The following is a 22,557-nucleotide window of genomic DNA, read 5'->3' on the forward strand; positions in this document are numbered from 1 at the left end:
GAGAATCAAACGTCTAATGACACAGTAATGAAGCTGAAAACAGTTCCCAAAAGGTTCTTCTGAAATTATTTCACCAGAAAATACCAAGAACACCAGTTGAAGACTACTAAAGTTCCTAAATAAACCACTATACACAAACAATTAATTAGTATTTAGCTTTCGATGCGCCGCTACAGCTGCAACTGGTCAGCGCGGAATGTAAACACAGGCAAGAGGTTAAGTTGCTCGATACGAAACACTCACAAATATCAGGTCACAACACAAGAAAGGCAGAGGTGGATGAAGAAACCACTAATATGTCACTTATATAGTAAATATTATCACAAAAACCGTTAAAATATGTATCTGAAACCTAAAAATATATGAAAACTTAGAGAGCGATCTCACACGCAGTCACTCGCTTATGACGTCACACCAAAGATCATGACTCTATTCCATCATATCTATCTACGAGTTATTTATATGTTGCTTTACATTTATACAGTAACGAGAATCCCCTTGGTACTGAAAAAGACTTATGAGAAGCTGTCTGCATAGGACCTTCTGACTTCCAAATGAATAGCACCAGAAATGCCTGAACTGAAGAGTATTTTCAGAATGGAAGCAGCAATTAAGTTCCTAGACTCAAGACTTTGCACTAACATGACAGTTATTGAGCTTTCAACGTCTTGCGTACGCAGCACTTTAATAATTAGTCTGATAAACAGACGTTCATCAGCACTGCAGAAGGAGATTGTAATTGTCTCTTTCACCCCATTTAGATAATGCCCTCATTCTAAAACTACGTTATTATTATTATTATTATTATTATTATTATTATTATAGAAGGTTTTTTTTATCTTCTACTTCTGAGTTGCCACATGCTACATTTGAAATTGTAGTGGCTGCTATAACCTATTGTACAGCACTACTCTTGTTCATGACAGTTTGGATTAACAAGGAATACTGAAACTGTAGAAGGAACATCACTGGTTCAATCAAATGAGTTACTGAAATTTCAAATACCGTGAAACTGGGCAACAGAGAAAGAAAGCTGTCAATTATCTTACAAAATTAAGCTTACACATTTCCCATAGCCAGGAATTAGTTGGTAACCCAGGATAGCCTGCTGGCTCCCAGCTACTGCTTTGATAGAGACTGTGAAGAAGAGACCAGAAAAATTACATCTCAAGCTGAGGCATTTAGGCAATATTTCTCCATGTTGTGCTTATATAAACAGAACAAAGAGAATGTTAATACTATTATACAATAATCATTTGCCATTTTGGCAGTAGTGTTTCTCTGTGTTCTAATGAAGGTGAAAGATATGTTCTGCAAATGGTCATAATGTTAATACTTTGTTATTTAGACGCATTTTTTATTGTTTCCCTGCAACTGTTCTGAATGTATTTATTTGATACTCTGAGAGTTGCACATTTTTAGCTATTTTTTCATATCATGTTTCATGTAACACTACATTCAGCTAATCTTCAAACATCAGTTGCACTTTGAAATCTCGCAATAACATCACATCATTGCAGATATATGCATTTACAGATTAACCACACAATACAACCAGAGGCCTCCTTAATGTAAATCAAAATTTTAAAAAGTAACTTTGTTAAGCTCAATAGTCACATTATGTTAATGTTATATGTCGTAACTATTTATCTGAAGAATGCTGCTGACATGCTAGCTAGAGTAGCTTGGCACCAACAAATCCAAAAGCAACAAAAAGCTTGGATATGGTCCATCTCGAATTAGGTAATCGGTGCCTGGTAATTACTGTATAATGAGTCTTGCATTCATCTTCTACATCAGTGTGGCCATAGGATTTTTGTGATCCTGAGTTACTAAGGCATCCATCCCACAGATTGGCAACAGATGGCCAAGTTTCAAAGGACTGTGTAGATGGATTGTTGGAATTTCATGTAATTTTGAATGACCAGAGAAAAGATGGTATGTGTGTTCCACACTAACTGATAGATATTTCCATGGTGTGCAGGTTCTGCAGATGTTTGTGAAAACATCTCTGATTACATATGAAGCTAGTTATTTAACAACCCAAGCATTTACACTGCTGCACAATGAGAACTTCCCCTATATAGTGAGTTGAAGGGCAAAAATGTTGATGCAGATGAGTAAAATATTTTCAGGACATCTTCAGGCCAAGTTTTTTCATCCAAATGCTACAGTATGTTCACAACAGCAGGAGTTACAGTCAGCAAGTAACTGATAAACTGACATGTTGGCTAGAGTAGCTTGGCACCAATGAATAAAAAGGCAATGAAGCTTGGCTATGGTCCATCTTGAATTGGGTAATCAGTGCAGGTAGTTACTGTATAATGAGTCCTGCATTCATCATCTACATCAGTGTGGCCATAGGCAGCTGCGAGTTATATTTATCAATTTCATACATGCCCATTATTCCAATTTGAATAATTTAGTTCAATGGAAAGTACCGCTGATATGAAATTGTAACTCCTCCTTAGGCAAGCCATATGTTGCTAATATTTTCCATGGGTGCACAGAGCAATATCAAGCAATCACAATATAACTTCATCACAGTTTGAAATCAGATAGTGGGTGTTTGTTCTCAGAACTGATAAACTGAAGTGCAGGTGAGACTGTATACTAAATACTAAGCCAGACACCTTAATGAAACTGCAGCCACCAATATGTCAGTCAGCATACAATATTTAAGAAGCATTTTAAGATTTGTATCTGGAAATATGAGATACATTTTCTTTGTAAGAACACTCTCTCTCTCTCTCTCTCTCTCTCTCTCTCTCTCTCTCTCTCTCTCTCTCTCTCTGTGTGTGTGTGTGTGTGTGTGTGTGTGTGTGTGTGTGTGTGTGTGTGTGTGACGTAGGAAGGGGGAGGGGGCAGGGAGGGTGGTGGTGTGATGTACTTTCTTTTATTTAAGTGTCTGTCAAAAATTCAGTTTATTTGATGGGTTTTATAATGCAGATATCCTCTCCCTGGATGGTTTGTTGTTGTTTTCAATTTTCTTCTCCTTCAAGATGCCTAATTTTCTAGAGATTTTTTTGTGTCTCTTAAAAATAATGAAAGACTATTACAATGAATGTTTTATTATTTATTATAACTTTCTCCCATTATCTTCTGCAATCTAAGGGTATTATTTTCAATTGTCGAATTTTGTCCAGTAAGAAGAAAAGTCCACACTCGTAAGAAAGAGTCCATCTGAATAATTAAAAAGCTAGCACATTTATGAAAGAATTGTAATCAAAATTGCAAACAAAACTGACAGAAATATACAAATGATAAACACCAAGAAGATTCCAAAGCTTCTGTCCTGATGATGCCATTTTACAATGAATAATCAGTTTCCAATTTCCCTCTGCAGAAGATATTGGACTTAATTCAAAATTTAGTATGACAGGGTATACAGAATAATCTCCATTACAGCATGAAAGCTGAAATAATAAAGTTGATATATTATAACTGCAAAAACACACACACACACACACACACACACACACACACACACAATATGATTGTGGTTTCACACATGAATTAATACTTTAAAGTATTTTTTCTGTTTCTGAAATAGAAAAAAACAATATCTTCCTGAGGTTTAGCAAATAACACTGCCATCCAAAGGTTTTTTTCCAGTTATAAGAACAATATATAGCATAGCTGGTAGGCAATGTGATGGGATCTCCCTGACCAGCCAGTCCAGAGTGTAGTACATGAGGAATATCATAGGTGGGAGAAGGCAGTTCTCTTTCTAGTTGGCAATCTTACACCCAAAATAAAATTCTTCTTTACAAGAGAATAATGTTTCTATTTTTGTGATTTCAGCATTAACTCTCTAAAGACATATAAAATAATTTCTTATTTTCACAAGTATGACCCATTTATTCTGAATTAGCACAAAACCCAAACCTTCATAAATTTAGAACAAGCAGTCACTTCCAACAATTATCAGAACTCTCATGCCGAGACATTTAAGGTGGGGGGGGGGGGGGGGGGGGGACCACAATGTTATTCACATGTTCAAGCGAAGTTCACCCACAGTACGATAAAACTGTCTTCTTTTCTGGAGGTAATTTTCTGAACTGAGGGCCATATACGACAACTCCTGTACATATTTCGATTATTTTGAAAATTTGCTAACACTTAAATACGAAGAATATTTAAGTCAAGCTACAGAAGAATATCCAATACATGGTGTTTCCAAGGAATACAATAAATAGTGGATAACACGTCATGAAAACTAAGCCATATAACTAAAAATTGATTTCACTTTCGAATACAGCACTCATGACTTAACAAAGAAAGTCATTTGCATTCTCAGTAATAAAAATGTTGTTGACTATTCTAACATAACACTGACAAAAGAAAATACAATTTTACTTTTAATAATTATGTTTCCACATAGTTATGAAGAGAGTTATACAGCGTATAAAACTTTCTTGGTTTACTTATTGCATCAAGTCTGGGTAATAGCTCAAGCTTTTAACAAAATCTTACAAAGTCTTTGCCAGAAAGTATAGAATTTTGTGGCTGTTGTTGTCAGTATCACATATAGCGCATAGACGGCTTGTGATTGGTTGGCACACATCATCATTACGTCATGCTACCAGAGACTGCATGCATGCCTATGCTGATGGTGCCCTTGCTCTCATAATAACAAAGAACTCAGCACCTTTCTCTATGTCTTCTCTGCATTGAGAGCTCACTTCCACACGCCACTACTTTCATAGCTGCTCTCCTCATTGGGATTTTTCTTGCATATTCTACATTCTACAGCTTCCTTAATAACAGAATCCCAATATATGGAAGCATGGTGCTGATTTTAGTTTCATAAAACATTATTCTGTGTTGACTTGAGACAGGGTGCTCAGTAACAGCTGATTTTTCAAGTTCTCAATTTTTAATGTAACTTTGGTGTTCTGCATAGTGGTTGACATAACAGTACGGACAGACTTACTGATGTAGTTGCTTCAGTTTCCACAAGGAATCTTATAAATACCAGCGACCCTGAGACTCAGATTGTCCTTAACTAGATACAGCATCTCCTCTACCTTCTTATGGGGTCCGAAAATATGTCTTACGCCTCTTCTTCTCAGGACACGATCTATTTTTCTAGATGTAGTAATGCAGAAGAAAGAAACAAAATAGATAGTTTGGCATGTGATTGAGCAACATGATCGTGTTTTTGTTTCTTGGAGAGCATTAACACTATATATACTCCACAGTCATTCTTCTGAACAAATACTTCAGATGATTAATCTTGGAATCCAAGTAGTCCTTGTAACTAACAGTTGCAACTATATATAGGCTGACCCAGGAACAGTACTGAGGGATACATCAGAATGATCATTTGATGCAAAAAAATCTAATAAACATGGGCTCTAAAATGCATACCTTAAGAACTACAAGCACTTGTTCAGTAACATTCCTGAATACTGACCATTCCTCCTAGGCTACCCTGTACATTAAAGCACTTAAAACTGCTCTCTTCTGGAAAATCTGCATACTTAAATAAAAATCAGTGTGCACCGACTTCTTGTAGACACAGTGGCCAAACCGTCCATCTGATTTTTGTTGAAGCAAAATGTCTAAAAATCCTAGCTTTTTTCTCTCTGTGCCTCAACAGCAAATAAGATGTTTGGATACATGAACTCCTCCAGAGCTTCAGTGCCACATGGCCTGGCCATATATGTGTTGTCAATATACTGATAAAACTGAGCTCAGTCAAGTACTGTCTCAATCTCAGGTTCCCTGGACTTTATAAACCTGATTGTGAGTGCGGAACCAACTACATCAGTCAGTCTATCAGTACCTTTAGTCACCACTGCACAGAACATCAGAGACACAACAAAAAATGAGAACTTTAGAAATCAGGAGTCTCACAAATAAACAAAGAATAAAGTCTGCTAAAACTAATATCTAGTCCCATGCTTCTACATACCTGGATTCTGTTATTAAAGAAGCTGTAGAATTTAGAATGTGTGAAAACGACTTCAACCAGGATAGCGACTATAAACTAAGCGGTGCATGGAAGCGAGTTCCCGATGCTGACAAGATGCAGAGAAATGTAATGAACTGTTCACATTCCTAAGACAGCAGACACATCACCAGCATAGGCATGGATACAATCCTTGGCAGCATGGCATAATGATGATGTACACTGACCAGTCACAAGACAGCTATGTTGTCACCACAACAACAGCCACGAAAGTCAGTAGTTCCTCACAAACACGGAGGATTTTGTCGAAAGCTCAAGATTTTACCCAGATTTGATGCAGCAAGTAAACTAAAAATATTTTGTACACGGATGTAGTCATGAGAATCTTCAATATCTCACACAGTACTCACAGTCAGCAGCTGTAAAGTTAGGAAGAGAATCATAGCTCTTCTCCTGTGCCATAATACTCTCCATCATTGCCGTGTAGTATTGGAAAGGTGTTACTCTTAGCCCCTTTACAACAACATCAGATAGATGGTAAGGATATAGCATTAAATTTTGTTTGCTATAATCCAACACATCTTCATAATAACGGCGTTCATCTCTCCGAACCAATCTGATGAGATTTCCTTTGTATCTCAATTGATTTCCGAGGCTGAATTGGACTATCCATTTTTCATACTCTTTCTGCGAGTTTCCAAGGCTCTAGAAAAATTAAAATCTGATATAGAATCTGGATCACATAAGATAAAAAGGGGGATGTAGGTGGAGTTCTGATCAGCATCATAATTACACACTTTTTTTATTAAAGTATGGTACACTGTGAATTACATACTAAGGCATTGGTGAATATGATAGTGTTACTTTCATATACTAAAGCACTACATAGAACACACACTGTCAAAACTGATAATATAATGAGAGAAAATTTCATACTTCTCATTGATTTCTCTTAAATATGAACTGAGGCATTGGTGATATTTAGAAGAGCACATAAAAACATACATCTTGATTCACACACAGATACCGAATAATATCTTATGGTGTGTCCATAGAAAGAGCTCCAATGTTAGACTGGAGTAAGTATCAATCATATGTACAATCATTCTTTTTAGTCAACTGAAGGAAGATTATGGTTTAACTCCCCAGCAACAGTAAGGTAATTAAAGACAGAGCACAAGCTCAGATTGGGGGAAGTGTGTGAAAGAAAACCATAGTATTGGATCCTTTGGCAACTATTTGCAATTTTGGGAAACCACGAAAAACCTAAATCTGAATGGTTGAAGAGGCATTTGAATCACTGCCTTCTCAAATGTGATTCCTGTGCACTAAAAAAGTGTGTCACCTCAATAGGTTCAAGCCAACTAAGAAACTACATATAAATAACTTTAGTCACTTGGGTTAGCAGATGCAACTGGTAATCAAATTAATCTTTTTTGAGTGCTACACACTAATTCTGTTGTTCTCTGGAAAATTAAGGGGGAAGATAATAGCACAGTAGTTACTAAGTGACCTACCATTAGCTTTGTGAGGAAAGTATACAGCATCAGTTATGCATCACTTGCCAGAAACAACCGACATTTAGCTACTGAAAGGAATGTCAGGTAAACATACACACAGGGAATCAGTGTTGGAGATGTTATAAGAGTAGAATCACTGATTTCCCGGATGATGTAATGGGAAACAAAGGAAAAATATTTCAGGGATATCCAACAGTGAGAGTGGGGCTTGCAGTGTCTTCTAGCTGTAAAACATGAGCCACATACATAGTAGTGTACTATAAACAAAAATACTGTCGCTACTTATGAAAACAATACTTTAGCCTTAAGTTTTTATGTTTTTGAAAACTGCTAAAACAATCCCAGATAATCCACAAACCAGAGACTGCATATCTGAATAATCAGGAGCATACTTTACTTGGATCAAGGCAGGTAGTAATATACATCTCTCCTCCACTGAAGGTGGAAACATTGCTGAACAACTTTCAGCCTGGTACCTGAAAGAGTGCACAGAAGTGTTTGCTTTGTATGTAGATTGTAAAAGTATGAGAAGCACTCAATATTCTTTCAGTTTATGGCGAATTTGGTAGGAATGGTAAAGAAACTGTCAAACTACATCATAATCAGAAGTTCATATCACAATAAAGGACAGATAAACACTTCAAAAATTTACTAACAAAAGATAATTGGCATGACAAGCTACCTCTAGCAGTCCAAGCAGTTTGTGAGATATTGCATCTAAAGCCTGACTCTGCTGACACAGAATCCTTCAACTACTGCACGAGTGTAAGTTTCATCCTTTGCACATCAGTCTACATTACTAACTGCATGAAACTGAATTCTAAAAATGGGCAATTTTGTAGATTCGTGTTGATGTACATACAAGATGAAAGATCTTTCATAAAAATGATACTGATTACTAATGAAAGCGCATACACGGACCAGGGTCATGAAAATTTGAGCATTATGCATTAAGAGATGGTACAGAATCCTTCCTAGTTGTTGGTGATTTCACATCAGTCTGTTGTAGAATTATAGAACATGTTTTATGCACACACATTAAGACCTTTTTGGACAATGAAAATCTCTGCTATAAAAATCAACATGGATTCTGCAAATAAAGATACTGTCTCACTCAGCTTACTCCACATGTCCACAGGCTGCAGAGCACCGTAAATAATGGTGTTGAGGTGAATGTCATGTTCCTTGACTTTTGGAAGGCACTTGATAGAGTTTTGCACTGTCATTTAGTGAACAAAATATAAGCTTATCAAGTAATGGATCAGATCTGTGAATAGATTCAGGACTTCCTTACAGATACAAGTTAACATGTTCTTAACAGGGTGAAACCAAATGAGGTAAAAGTAAGTTCAGGATACCCAATGAGAATGTTGTAGAGTCATTACTGTGTACAATATCTATAAATGATCTAACAGATAATGTTAGAAACTCTTTGTGGCTGTTAATGGATGATGCTACTGCCTGTATGAAGATTGCAACATGAAGTGCAGGAAGACCTGCTGTTGACCCTACACATAAGTAAATGCAAACTATTGTACATAAGCAGGTTATGAGATGCATTATTGTTTGATTGCAATGGTGGTAAATCACTAAGAGTAACTGTCCAGCATGGCCTAAAGTGACATGACTACATAAATCTAGTTGTGTGTACAGCAGATGGCTGGTTGAGATTCACTGGAATAATCTTAAGGAAATGTAATTAATCCCCGAAATAAGTGGCTTTCAAAACACTCATTTGCTTGATTTTTGAGTATTGCTCATCAATCTGGGAACATTACTGGATTGGACCGATAAAAGAAATAGGAAAGATCCAATGCAAAGTGGTACTTTCCAGTATGAGGTTGTGTAGAAAATGTGACTGCATAACGACGGTGTTCAACAAACTCCAGCAACAGACTATATAAGGGAGGTATCGTGAATCACAGAGAGGCCTAGAATTGGAATTCCAACAGTGTATGTTCCAAGAAGAGTCAGCTAACGTACTACTTCCTTCCAAATGTGCCTCATAAAATGACTATGCCAAGAAAATAAGAGAATCAGAGCTGATATGGAGGCATGCACCATTCGCAAATTGAACAGGAATAGGAGGGAAATAATTGTCATTGTAGAAGTACTCTTAACCACACTCCATAACGTGACTTGTGGAGTAAGATGAGGATGTAGATCATTGGATCATGTTCTACTGAAAGGACCTCTCACTAGCCACATTTGTTAATATCCTTAAAGAAATTTTGAAGGTGTTCTTGTAAATACCCTTAATGTTATGTCAGAATATGTGGTTTCATCATGATAGTTGAGTTACTACTTTCATTCAGCATCAAGGCAAATACTAAATGAAACACATCCAAAGTAATGAACAGGACATGGTGGCACAGTTGCTCGCCTGATCTCATACCAACCCATTTTTTTTTTCTGTGGGGAACTTTGACAAACAGTTTTAGACAGCACCAATGACATCATTTTAAGAAAGTTTTGTATGTTTATGTTGATAGTTGTTTATCCCACATTTTTATTTTCTATACTGTTTATGTCTTTTACTAACCAAGATCAAAAATACGCCACAAAATAGCGCACTGTAAAATGTTGTTATACTAAATGGATACCTGTTTCGATTATTTAAGGTTGTAGGAGAGTCATTTTCCCACTACGGAAAAACTGAAGCATTTAGCAAATTTGATAAAATACTGTAATTTATAATATTTTGTTACTCAGAATGGACCATGTCGCATTTTAAAGTAAAGCTGTCATCAACCTGAAGGTCAGGTTGAGTACAATAGTGTTTTATTAGGCATGTTCTTGTTGGAGGTAATATGTCACCACCTTCCTCTGACCTTTAAACTGGCTTACCCAACAAGTTACGGAGGTATATACAGTTAAATATGAACTCCGTAGTTTCCATATTAACAAATCATTGCCAAAGTGGAAGAAGCAATAAGTGACAGAGAAAAAGAGATGACTGAACCACAGACCTTGGGATTTGTAGCCTGCCCATCATCCAATTAGTCACCAACACAAAATGTAAATAAAATGTTGCTAATTATTTCAATAAATGCGCTAAAAACTTCAGCTTCCTCAAGAACAGAAATTTACTTCACTGTGACTTCAAAGCCTCCATTTGCTCACCACGCAGTTGAACCAACCAATTACATCTAGCATCTGCAAGTGGAAATGTTTGTGGAAGTAGGAGCACCTTGCAAGGCATGAAACTGCCCTGAAAATGTTTACTGTAGACTGTCACATCATTGTGTACGGCACCCCCCCCCCCCCCCTCCCCCCCACTATATCTCGAAGCTTTAAGCAATTAAAGTAATGAAGGTGGGACTTCATCTCGAGTGGTGCTGTACTAACAAGGGAACCTCCCCATCGCACCCCCCTCAGATTTAGTTATAAGTTGGCACAGGGATAGGCCTTGAAAAACTGAACACAGATCAATCGAGAAAGCAGGAAGAAGTTGTGTGGAACTATGAAAAAAATAAGCAAAATATACAAACTGAGTAGTTCATGCGCAAGGTAGGCAACATCAAGGAGAATGTGAGCTTACGAGCGCCGTGGTCCCGTGGTTAGCATGAGCAGCTGTGGAACGAGAGGTCCTTGGTTCAAGTCTTCTCTCGAGTGAAAAGTTTAATTTTTTATTTTCAGACAATTATCAAAGTTCAGGCACTCACACATAATCAACTTCGCTCTCCAAAATCCCAGGACATGTTCAGATTTGCTTGGACATATGCAGGATTTGACAGTCTACACACGGAAACATTTGAAAACGTAAAAAACATATGTTTCGACAGAGCACAGGGAAAACTGTGCAACTGTGAAACTGTTGCATTCATTTGTTGCAGTTTATGTGACAAACTCTTATGTTTTCATCACTTTTTTGGGAGTGATTATCACGTCCACAAGAAAACCTAAATCGGGCAAGGTAGAAGAATCTTTTTACTCATTCGCCAGGTGTGCAAGTTAGGTGGGTCGACAACATATTCCTGTCATGTCACGCACATGCCGTCACCAGTGTCGTATAGAATATATCAGACGTCTTTTCCTGTGGAGGAATCGGTTGACCTATGACCTTGCGATCAAATGTTTTCGGTTCCTATTCGAGAGGCACGTCCTTTCGTCTACTAATCGCACGGTTTTGCGGTGCGGTCACAAAACACAGACACTAAACGTAGTACAGTGAACAGAGACGTCAATGAATGAACGGACAGATCGTAACTTTGCGAAAATACAGAAAGTAAAATTTTCACTACAGGGAAGACGCGAACCAAGGACCTCTCCTTCTGCAGCTGCTCACTCTAACCAAGGGACCACGGTGCTCCTCAGCTCACATTGTCCTTGATGTTGCCTATCTTGCGCATGGACTACTCAGTTTGTATATTTTGCTTATTTTTTCATAGTTCCACACAACTTCTTCCTGTTTTCTCGATTGATCTGTGTTCAGTTTTTCAAGGCCTATCCACTGTGTCAATTTATAACTAAATCTGTGGGGGGTGCAATGGGGAGGTTCCCTCGTAAGCCTTTTGTTCCTACAGGTTTTGAATTAGTGTTGAGAAACACACAAGAAACACACAACTAAAAGCTTTTTTAAATAGTGACTGGCAGTGCAACTCTTTTGTCAGTAACTGTCATGAGGACAGAGGTTTTGTCCTTGTTGAATTTCATCCAGCCTTCACTGCCCCAAGTGCAGAGGTAAAGCACCAATACAGGCATCGATCTGAGGGCTGCTCAGCTTATGTTAAAACATTTAGAGCAGAGACAGTGTCTTCCTCTATGCCTTGGAAAATGTACCATAATTACAACTAACTAGCTTTTTGCAAAAATTTAACTACAAACCTTTTACAAAAACACTACACTAATCCACAGTTTCTAAATTATTATCACATTTACACAAATATATTAAGAGGGTACTGTTTGCTGAAAATAAAGGGTGACATGAACCAAAAAACTGGAAGATACAACATCAATAACACAAATGAAACATGGATGTAGATTAATAGAAAAGCCACAGGAACTAACAAATTTTATAAATGATTATTTTTCAGCTATTGCAGGGAACCTGCAGCTGTAGCACCCACAATGATTCTTGTGCCAGCACAATGATGTTGTATTCCACAACAGAGCAAGCAGTTAGGATGACAATACAGCCCACCTAGAAGAGGTGTTGATCTTTCTTCTGAAAACCTGAATTGACAGCATAGAAACTCCATTAGGAAAAATATTAAATGAGTCTTTTCAGTATGATATCTTTCTGGATTATCTGCAGTAAAATGAATTGTGCCCCTACTAAAGAAAAGTAATCCAGAAAATACTAAACATTATCAGGTAGTTTCTCTGCTCTCGTCATAAAAAAAAAGAATCACAAAAGACACACTGACTTCTTAAAGAATCATATTTTGATTTCCAAGGTAGCAGAAGTACACTATCAGCAATAATAAGGGTTTACAAATGTAGTACTGAAACTCTTGCAAAGGATGACTGTGTTACCGACATATTTTTAGATCTGTCCAAAGTTTTGGCACTATTAACCATAAAATGATGATAAACCAATTAGAATCATTAAGTATAAGAGGAATGGTTAATAAGTGGTTACAGTCATAAGCAGGGTGCCACAGATAGAGACAGCCCACACTTAAGATGAAACTAAATTTTTAGTGAAATGATTACCAGACATCGGTGTTGCTCAGGGATGTAGATTAAGACCAGTTCTATTCTTCATCTATATCAATAACTTTTCAGAGAATATAAGAAATGAAATGAAAATTAATTTTGATGGCAACAGCAACATTAGGCCTATAGTCACTGATAAAGCACCAGAATTCATAATTGAGAAGGCATATGAATAAGTCTATGACTGGTCAGTAGCTAAATAATGCATTGAAACTGCACATGAAGAAACAAGGAACATGAATGTCAGCTTAAATAGGGAAGACAATTCTGACATATTAAACATAAATGATGATGTCTACAAACTATGTAGCAAACATATAGTTACTAGAGCAGAATATTATTTGTGTAAGGAAATATTTTAAAACACTGGGTATCTTTATTGCACCAAGTGAATTCATCTACCAGTCCATTGTGTATAAGATGAAAAATAAGAGTAAATACGACTTTTCACAAACAGTCTGAACTTAACATTTACCAATGGAAAACAAATAAAAAACCCTAAACAGCATTTTCTATCAGGGATTAAAACTGTACAATAATTTATACAGTGAGATGAAAGAGATAACTAAAATAACTTCATTTAAAATGAATTCAAGGATTATGTCTTAAATAATGCAGTCTAGACAATTAAAGATTATTTTGATAAAGCAGAGTAGAGTTTCATAAAAATGTGACAATTTCAACATCTCTATCACATAGTATTTACACTTTTTCAAGATTGGAAGAACATAATAATGTCTGGCCACTACTCTCAACTCAAGATCTCACTCATCAGGAGAGAATGCCAATTCAGTTTTTTTCAAACAGGCTGACAGGAAGAAATGGAGATGAAAGAGAGGCAGCATGGTGGTAATCCTAACGTCATCTGCAAGTATGTGTGTGATGAGTGCAGTGATAAGTATTCAAATTTGTATCATTATACTTTCATGTTCCAAGTATTTAAAACGTAAAACCATTGTATGTTAGGTATAATGCAATGACAAACAATAGCACATTTTTTAAAGACACAGACTTCAGATTTGGCAGGATGAAGGCTCATGCTCTGTCTGACAATACTGACTTGTGTTTTCCTCAATCACTTCAAGCAAACAGCAAGATGGTCCTTTAAACAAAGCCATGACTGATCACATATACTCACCTCATAATCCATATTACTATTGGTGTATACATGACTTCCTTTTTCCTTGCATTAAACTGTCAAACCCTAACATTAGAAAATGATACTTGGAAGAATAAACTGCAGTCATCATCATGATGATCATCAACACATTCCTGACTACCTAACAGTGTGTCTGAATATACCGATACCTTATGTCGGCTTCATCCAAAATGTGATGATGGTGTGACATGTGACATCATGTGTGTACAAGCCTTCGACCATAAATATAATAGACTGGCCCTGACGTCATTTTCGTGGCTCCAACATCTCTGGGCTGAAGTCACGTGAATGTTGGCAAAACATGGTTGTTTCGTGTTGCGCTTATGGCTGTACTCAGCGTTTTGTCGGGGGAAATGGCATTACATTTCATGTGTAAGTGTTTCTATGATAGTGCAGATGCGTTTATTGAAATCTGCTGAAGTAACTTTTATATGTTTTTTACACTTGAAATAGAGTATCATGTAAATTAAAGTGTTGAAAGTGGTGCCTGTAAAGTCAGACTCATACTACATTTTGGAAATTATCTGTGATAATTCGGTTACAGAAGTAAGTAAAACTGTTTTTCGTTCCTACTCATAGGTTCCCCAAGGATGAAAACCGAAGGCAGCTTTGGATACAGGCCCTAAAGCGGAAAAACTTTACGCCATCTGCACATACGCGCCTTTGCTCGAAGCACTTCGAGGAGAAATGTTTTGATAGGTTAGTTATTATTTACAATCTATATTTATAATTTGTATTTACAATGTCTGTCATTTTTAAACCTGATGTTTTTATAGGGCTAAGACTGGAGGGAATTGGCTAAGTAGTGATGCTATCCTGACACTTTTCGATTTTCCGGAGCATATGAAATCGAAGAGGCCTAAGCTCCGTAAATCACACACTAGAAGGCGTTCGTTAGATGATGCCTCATCTTCTGAAATATGTGCTTCCAATGCCTGCAAGTCTAAATGTTGTTACAATGTGTGTAACAACTGCGAGTTAGTAAAATATTGTATTAGAATAGAACTGTAGTACGTTACATTAAGTGCCATTTCGGACATGCTTCGCCCACAAATTATACCTCAAAACACGCATTTTTGTTTTGTTTACAGTGACGTTATGCAATATGGAAACGAACACCCCAAAAAACAAAAGTTTCAGGTATATTGGGGACTTTTCGAATAGCGATTTGTGTACTCCTGGCATAGCAGAAAAAGTGATAGATGTAGCAAGATGGCAGATTAGCATCAAAGCCAGAAAGTTAAAGAACTTGCAGCGGTCATCTCGTGGGATGAAGAAGAAAGTCTTGTCTTTGAAATCTTTGATAAATAATTTTGAAAATAATCGTGTTATAAATGAATCCCCAGCTAATTTACTAAAGGCAAGTATATTTACAATGCCTGTCATTTTTAAAATGTATGACTGATTGCAGGTTGGAATACTTATGCTTAAACGATTGTGGCTTTATGCTATCAGATGCTGCCACCTGGTACTTCAGAGTTGCTCCAACGTGTCAGTAAAGGTAAAGAAGCAAATATGTATCCAGCAGCTCTTCGGACCTTTGCTCTAACACTCAATTTTTACAGTAGCAAGGCATATAGCCATGCAAGGAAAAATTTTAAAACATCACTGCCACATCCACGAACATTAAGAAAATGGTACAGTGTTGTTGATGGGGATCCTGGTTTCAGTAAAGAAGCAGCAATAGCGCTTAGAATAAAGAGTCAGGAACTCATTAGCAAAGGTAAGAAATTACTTTGTGCCACGTCATTTGATGAGATTGCAATAAGGAAGCATGTTGAATTTTGTGGAAATAAGTTTATTGGTTACATAGATTATGGCACATATCTTGACAATGACAATCTGCCTGTTGCAAATGAGGCATTAACATTCATGTTGACTGCTGCTAATGGTTCATGGAAAATTCCAATTGGTTACTTTTTAGTCAATGGCCTGGGTGCTGTTGAAAAATCAAACCTACTTAAGGAGGCATTGAAATTTACATATGATGCTGGAGTAGAAGTAATTTCTGTTACTTTTGATGGTGCTCACGTAAACACTGCAATGGTAGACAAGCTAAAGGCCTGTCTTTCAATGTGCAGAATGAAATCTTTTTTTAAACACCCTCTATGTAAGGATGATGTTTGCACATTCCTTGATCCATGTCACATGTTCAAGTTAATACGCAATACATTAGCTGGGAAAGGTGTCATTTTTGATGGAAACAGAAATCCAATAAAATGGGATTATGTATTAAAATTACATGAGCTGCAAAAAGTGGAGAAACTTCAGGCTGCTACAAAAGTAAGAACAAAACACATTGAGAGGTATCGTCATAAAATGAATGTTAAGGATTGCTGTGCAAACATTTAGTAGTGGTGTAGCTAATGCTCTAGAATTCCTTGACAAAGATTTGCAGCTAGCTGACTTTAAAGGCTGTGAACATACAGTTAAATTTATAAGGACAATGAACAACCTTTTTGATTGTTTCAATAGTAGGAATCTCCTGTCCAAAGGGTGTAAATCACCTCTGTCAATGCAGACAGCTGGCCATATTTTACCATTTCTTGATGAAGTGGAAAAATATATTCAGGAGCTGAGACTTGAGGCTAATGGGCCATCTATTTTGTATACTAACAGAAAGACTGGTTTCCTTGGCTTTCTTGTATGTATACAGAGCCTAAGAAAATTATATGTTTCCCTCATAGACAGCTCTCAACCAAAACTAAATTTCTTGCTTACATATAAATTGCTACAGTACCACATAGAGACATTTTTCAGCTAAATCAGAAGATATGGTGGTGATAACAACAATCCCACAGCAGCTCAATTCAAAGCAGCCTACAAACGATTGCTTATCCATCAGCAGGTAAGAGGGTCAGAATTTGGATCTACTTTGGATACTGCAGATTGTTCCATTCTCATTGTATCTTCTGGACTGGATGTGATGCAATCTAACCCATTTACATCAGTTATCAATTGTAATTCAGAGAAGTTAGGCCTAGATGTTGCATCAGTCTCTCATGATCACTCATACAGCATTCCTGCCGTCTCATCTGAACAGCTGTCAAATTATGTACAGAATGTTGTTGCATACATAGCAGGATTCATTGTGCGTAAATTGAAGTCAGTACATTGTGTAGAATGTGCAAATTCCTTGTGTGGGGCAGTGGACAGTGACATTGGACTAATCGTTTCATGTGCTATGACAGATGTTGATTGTAGTGTTTTTCAATCCATCAACGAACATATTATGGACTTTGAGCCCACAGAAAATCACAGAAATGCTCTAATTAAATAAATTTTATTTGAATATTTTAAAATTAGAAATCACCATTTTGGAAAGACTCTGACAGAAACATTCCAGAAACGTTGTGTGAGGATTTTATACACAAAAACTGTGCTGTTTAAGGGACATTAAATATTCTATGCCTGATCCCTATTACATTAGAATTAATAATTGCCAAAGTTATGTTGTTTATTATTATTAATGTTTGAACCTTGATGTCCACACAAAGTACAGACAGAGGTACCGGTATCTGGAGTTCTTAGCCTTTCTAAGTGCCCGTACTGCATCCACAGAGCCTTTTTCATTATATGTTTGGACTTTACTTCTGTTTTCAGACCAATTGGATTCATTTGTTTTATGTAAACCTAGATATGCTTTTGCTCTTAACAGAATATATATTTATGTACTGTCTCTTTTTTATTTTTTATTCCTTCTAGGTCTGTATGTTGTGTTGTTAATTTGTTTGGGCCCTTATATTTTTACTAGATTTATTCTCTTGTCAGTGTCTTCGATATCTTTTTATCTGTTAAACATTGTTCTGCCCTCTTAGAATATGGGCTTAAGAAATAAATCTGGTGGAAAATATTGTGTTGTGAGAAAGAACATGTGAAATAAAATTTTGTAAGAAATAAAATAATGTTGTGAAATAAAGTATTGAGTTAATTTTTTCTGACTATTTTTTCCCAAGAGATGTTAGTTTCCTTTGAATACTTGCAGCAACTGAGAAAAAAGTGTAATAAATTCAAAATGAGAAAAGCACTTGAAAGAATCAACACATATTTCTTTTCATGTTATCTATGGAAACTCAAACCCCCAAAAGTTGTTTCACGTAAAAGTTTAAACCAGTTTCTTGATTCTTAGTCAACTGTAGTTGGGGCAATGGATTGTGTTCACTTCGGTAAAATGTGTCTGCTATAGATATGTAATAGCCACCAGGTAGTAAGGATGTGTCAGATGAGATTGTAATACAAAATTCAGTAGGCTCTGAGTGAAGCATGTACAGGTACATTGAGTGAAGCAAGTACAGGTATATATATTTCATTCATATGCAACAATTTCCAAAATTTGGTGCAAAACATCATGAAAATGTGACATTGTGCATGGCATTGGCAGTTTATGAACTCTGCAGAAAACAGACCTCACTTTTCAGTGCAAGAACAACTTTTCCTATCTTTAAAGGTAAGCCTAAAATTTCTGTTAAAAAAAGTGAGTTTTTAAACTCTAGGTTGACTTATTGTCTTCTGCTGCATTTATAGTAAGCTATTCAAATTGTTCACAAACTGCAATGATAATAATTAATATTTAAATAAAGGGGAGTTTTATTTGATTTATGCTCACACGATTATTATGCAGAGGCAAGGAAAAATTTCCTCATGATCCCACACAGTGTCAGAACAAAATCAGATCACTGTACAGGCATTATTTTTCTAAAATAAGAGCCCCTATTCTTATTGTACTGAGACACTGCCAAATGTTTTTGTTTTGGCAGATGAGCTCTAACCTGTTTGTGCCCTGGAAAATAGCTCTTAATCTGGATGAGGGTCAGTACAGTTTTGCAATATTAGGAGTGGAAAGTGTCCCTTAGATAGTTTTCTTAAAAAATTATATACTGTCGCAGTTCATTGTGGGAAATATTTTGCAGTTTGTTTCCCCACAGAATGACTGTCTTAAGACAGAAGTTGACAACAGTGTTTTAACCTTGAAAAGAGTTTTCCTTGAGATTGTTTTCATCAACTGTGAAGAAATACCTGTAAAAAATTAAAATCATTGCATAGTCTCTTGGAACTTTTAATTTATGGCCTGCTCTGGTTAAATTGAGAGCTGTAACGACTGTTTCAGTTGAAATTTTATATGTGTTTCTGGAGTCATAATTGACATCTTTTACTACGGTGCACAATATTCACTTTGGTATATGCATTATTCATTTTGATGCACTTAATAGCCCACAGGTAGCAAGGATTTGTATATTCAAGTGAGATTATAATAAGGTAAGAGCACCTATAGTCGACACATGAAGAGCATTTTTTCTACCTTCTAATACTATTAAATAAATGTAGGCTCCAAAATTATTTTCTGAAACTTCAAAGTCTCACCTTTCATCTAAAATATTTTTTTTTAAAAACTGATAGTTTAAACTTTTGTAAAAATATTGGGAAACGAACCTTTGAAGTACACCTAAAATGGACCTGCTCCTAAAGTCGACAATTTTGGCACCTATATTTGACATAATTCCCATATCCCATTTTCTTTTATAAGTGACTAGAGCTCAAAACACAGCGAATCCAATGTTCAAAGTTTTGACACGAGCCCACTCTTACTGTTTAAAAGAATTTTAACGACATTTTACTTTAATTGATAGTTTATGGTAATTTCGTCCTGCTGCGCGCCAGAGTGGCATTCGATGTATTTGTTAGATTTTATAAATGATACTGTGAACAAATCCACGTCAAATGTAGTTCTGGAATAATTTTTCGCAAATAAAAAGTATTTTTTGTTGGAAGCGTTTGGCAGTCAATTGAGAAATGCAGGGAAAATACGATACAAACATAGGATGGCAGACTGCTGATTTGAAATCCCACCACGTTTTGCCAACAGTCACGTGGTTTATGTTGGAGCCACACCAGCCCTATAGCTTCTGCACAGCAAGGCCAGTCTACTAGTATCTATGGTCGAAGGTACAAACAGAAAAATAATAGAACATTGACAACATTTATTTTGCGTCTGCATTAGCTTTTGGAATGTAGGTTGTGGTGAGATTGATGTGAGGCATGGCCCTAAACCTACATTGTGTTGGGAGGTGACAGTTTGGGGTAAAAGTTACTTATTGGACCTCCAACATCATTGTTCAATATGGTAGGGACATAAACATTACTCTTTGTTACCAGTCAGTTTCTTAGCAGAACCAAAATTTCTGCTCTCTCATTTGTTAGCTTTGACAACTTACAAGCAAACTATCACCTTCCAACCTAATCTAGACCTTGGGCTGCACTACAGATCAGTTTCTCACCACAACCAAGAGTCCAGGGGAAAGGAGCCCCATCTGGTGGTCAGCTGCCTAAGAAAAGAAATGTGAATATGAGAAGATGTGTAGATATGTTGATCTATACCACAGCCTGAGATAAAACATAAGTTCAATGGTTAAAGTATCGTTAAGACCCGGCAAAGCAGTATCAGATGCTTCAGCTAATGGGTTAGTGTAACGGCTGGTGCTTGGAAATGGATGAACAGTATATCACTAGCTTTTTACACTAGGAAGTAACTTCTTTGTAAATGAATAAACAAAACAGCATTAGACACTGGTGATAAACCAAATGTGACTGGGCTGACTTTAATGGGCAGGCAGTTTATTGAGGAAGCTAAGGTTACATCACCCATGAGAACAACCTGATTTAGGTTTTAGGGATATGTCTTTTTTTTATTATTCTTAAACTGTAATAACATATGTGCATTATCCTTGTAGAAGTGTTCTACGTATGAAGATTACCATTACATACCTTGTATAAAAAACAGTATATTTCTTTTGTGAACGAGACGAAATGTTTCAGATTATAAATGGTCTCTTCCAAATGATTAATATGATACATGCCAAGTGACTAACTCTAGTCACCATGTAGAGTCAAATCCCATGACTGGACTGACATTTAACTATCAAATAAGTGTCAAGCATTAACTGACATGGAAACACTAACATGCAATATTGAATGAAATTTTTCTTTACCTGCTTAACATTTGCAGGAAGTTTCGCCCAAGTATCATTGTTTCGTATGTGGAACTCTACTTCGGAGTTCATGCTGTGAAGAATGTCTTGCTACAGCTGGTATCAGTAAGTACGTATACATTTAAAAATGATTGCCGCAAAACGTAAACTACTCTGCTCACTTGTTTTTTTTTTTTTTTTTTTTTTTAATAAACTAACGCATGTGCTGCCGAGCAAGAAAAGCACCACTTCACTTCAAAAACCGATTTTCACCTGACAATAAAACTTCCGTCAACTGTTGACTGAATCTTTGCTTTGCCAATGTGACTATTTGTACACATTTCGCTTCAACAACACACACCCTCTCGTCTCGACACAAACCACATCGACACTGATATCGAATATCTGTAGTCGAGATATCGCTACACTGCAGAAATTGATAATTGCAAATATTGTTTTCGATGTAGCATGCTCAAACTGCACAAGTTATCAAAAAAGTATAGAAATATAGACACATCCTATAAGAAACTGTTGGTATATGTATCAAATATTACTGACTTGTCGACACACTCAAATGGGCTCGGCTAAGATATGAGTAGTCGAGCGGTGAGCAGCGGGCGTCAAAGCGACAGAGCGGTACAGCAAAGAGTGGCGTCGGTTACGATAGAAGCGGCAGAGCGGCATTTTACATCATTTCTTAACAAGGCGTCGTCACGTTAACTAACAACTAAGCTCCTCATTTTGAGTGAACATAGTCCTTTTTGGGAACGTAAGTTACTGAAGGACAATAGGAATCATGGAATTCATGTAGTCGATATCTGTAGAAAGGGTTACAGAGAACAGCACCATCTGTTTCGTGATTTAAGAAATGATGAAAGTAGGTATTTTTGCTTATACAAGAATGTCTACCCGAACATCCAATTACATACTCCAGAGAATAACTCGGCGCTTGACGAGGAAAAGACCAGGCCTACCACTCCAAGCGACACCAGAAGAGAAATTCGTTGTAACGCTGAGGTATATAAAAAAGAGATTTACTAAATAACTGACACTTTACTTAAAAATCCTTAAAAAAAATAAAAATTGAAATATAATAAATTTATTTTCAGTTTCAGTTAAATATTTATTGTTGTTAAGGTAACAGAAAGTTCGTCTTATTTCCCAATATACATCTATAGGGTGTTTCAAAAGAAAGTCGATGGCAAAACTTCAAGAATGGATTCCTCATATAACAAGAAAATAGAAGTCTAGAAAACATGGGATCTAAAATGCATACTGCAAGAGCTATGAGCGCTTGTCTCTCTTTACTACTGTGAGATACATCTCTTTTATTGA

At 36.5% G+C, this 22,557-nt stretch overlaps 1 protein-coding gene across 2 annotated transcripts in view; it reads right to left on the bottom strand.

The window, feature by feature from the left end:
• LOC126470351 (protein FAM91A1) overlaps positions 1–21,578 on the bottom strand; it is a 164,085-nt gene extending 142,507 nt beyond the window's left edge. For both annotated transcript variants that reach the window (XM_050098139.1, XM_050098140.1), the window contains exons 1-2: positions 21,244–21,578; positions 6,328–6,622 (exon numbers count right to left, since the gene is read on the bottom strand). In XM_050098139.1, coding sequence (XP_049954096.1) covers positions 6,328–6,622; positions 21,244–21,315 — 367 coding nt within the window. In that variant the 5' untranslated portion in view covers positions 21,316–21,578. The remainder of the gene's footprint in view (positions 1–6,327; positions 6,623–21,243) is intronic.
• Positions 21,579–22,557: the final 979 nt, after the last annotated feature.

The sequence above is a fragment of the Schistocerca serialis genome, chromosome 3 (genome assembly GCF_023864345.2).
Source record: "Schistocerca serialis cubense isolate TAMUIC-IGC-003099 chromosome 3, iqSchSeri2.2, whole genome shotgun sequence".
In the NCBI taxonomy this organism is placed as follows: Eukaryota; Metazoa; Arthropoda; class Insecta; order Orthoptera; family Acrididae; genus Schistocerca; species Schistocerca serialis.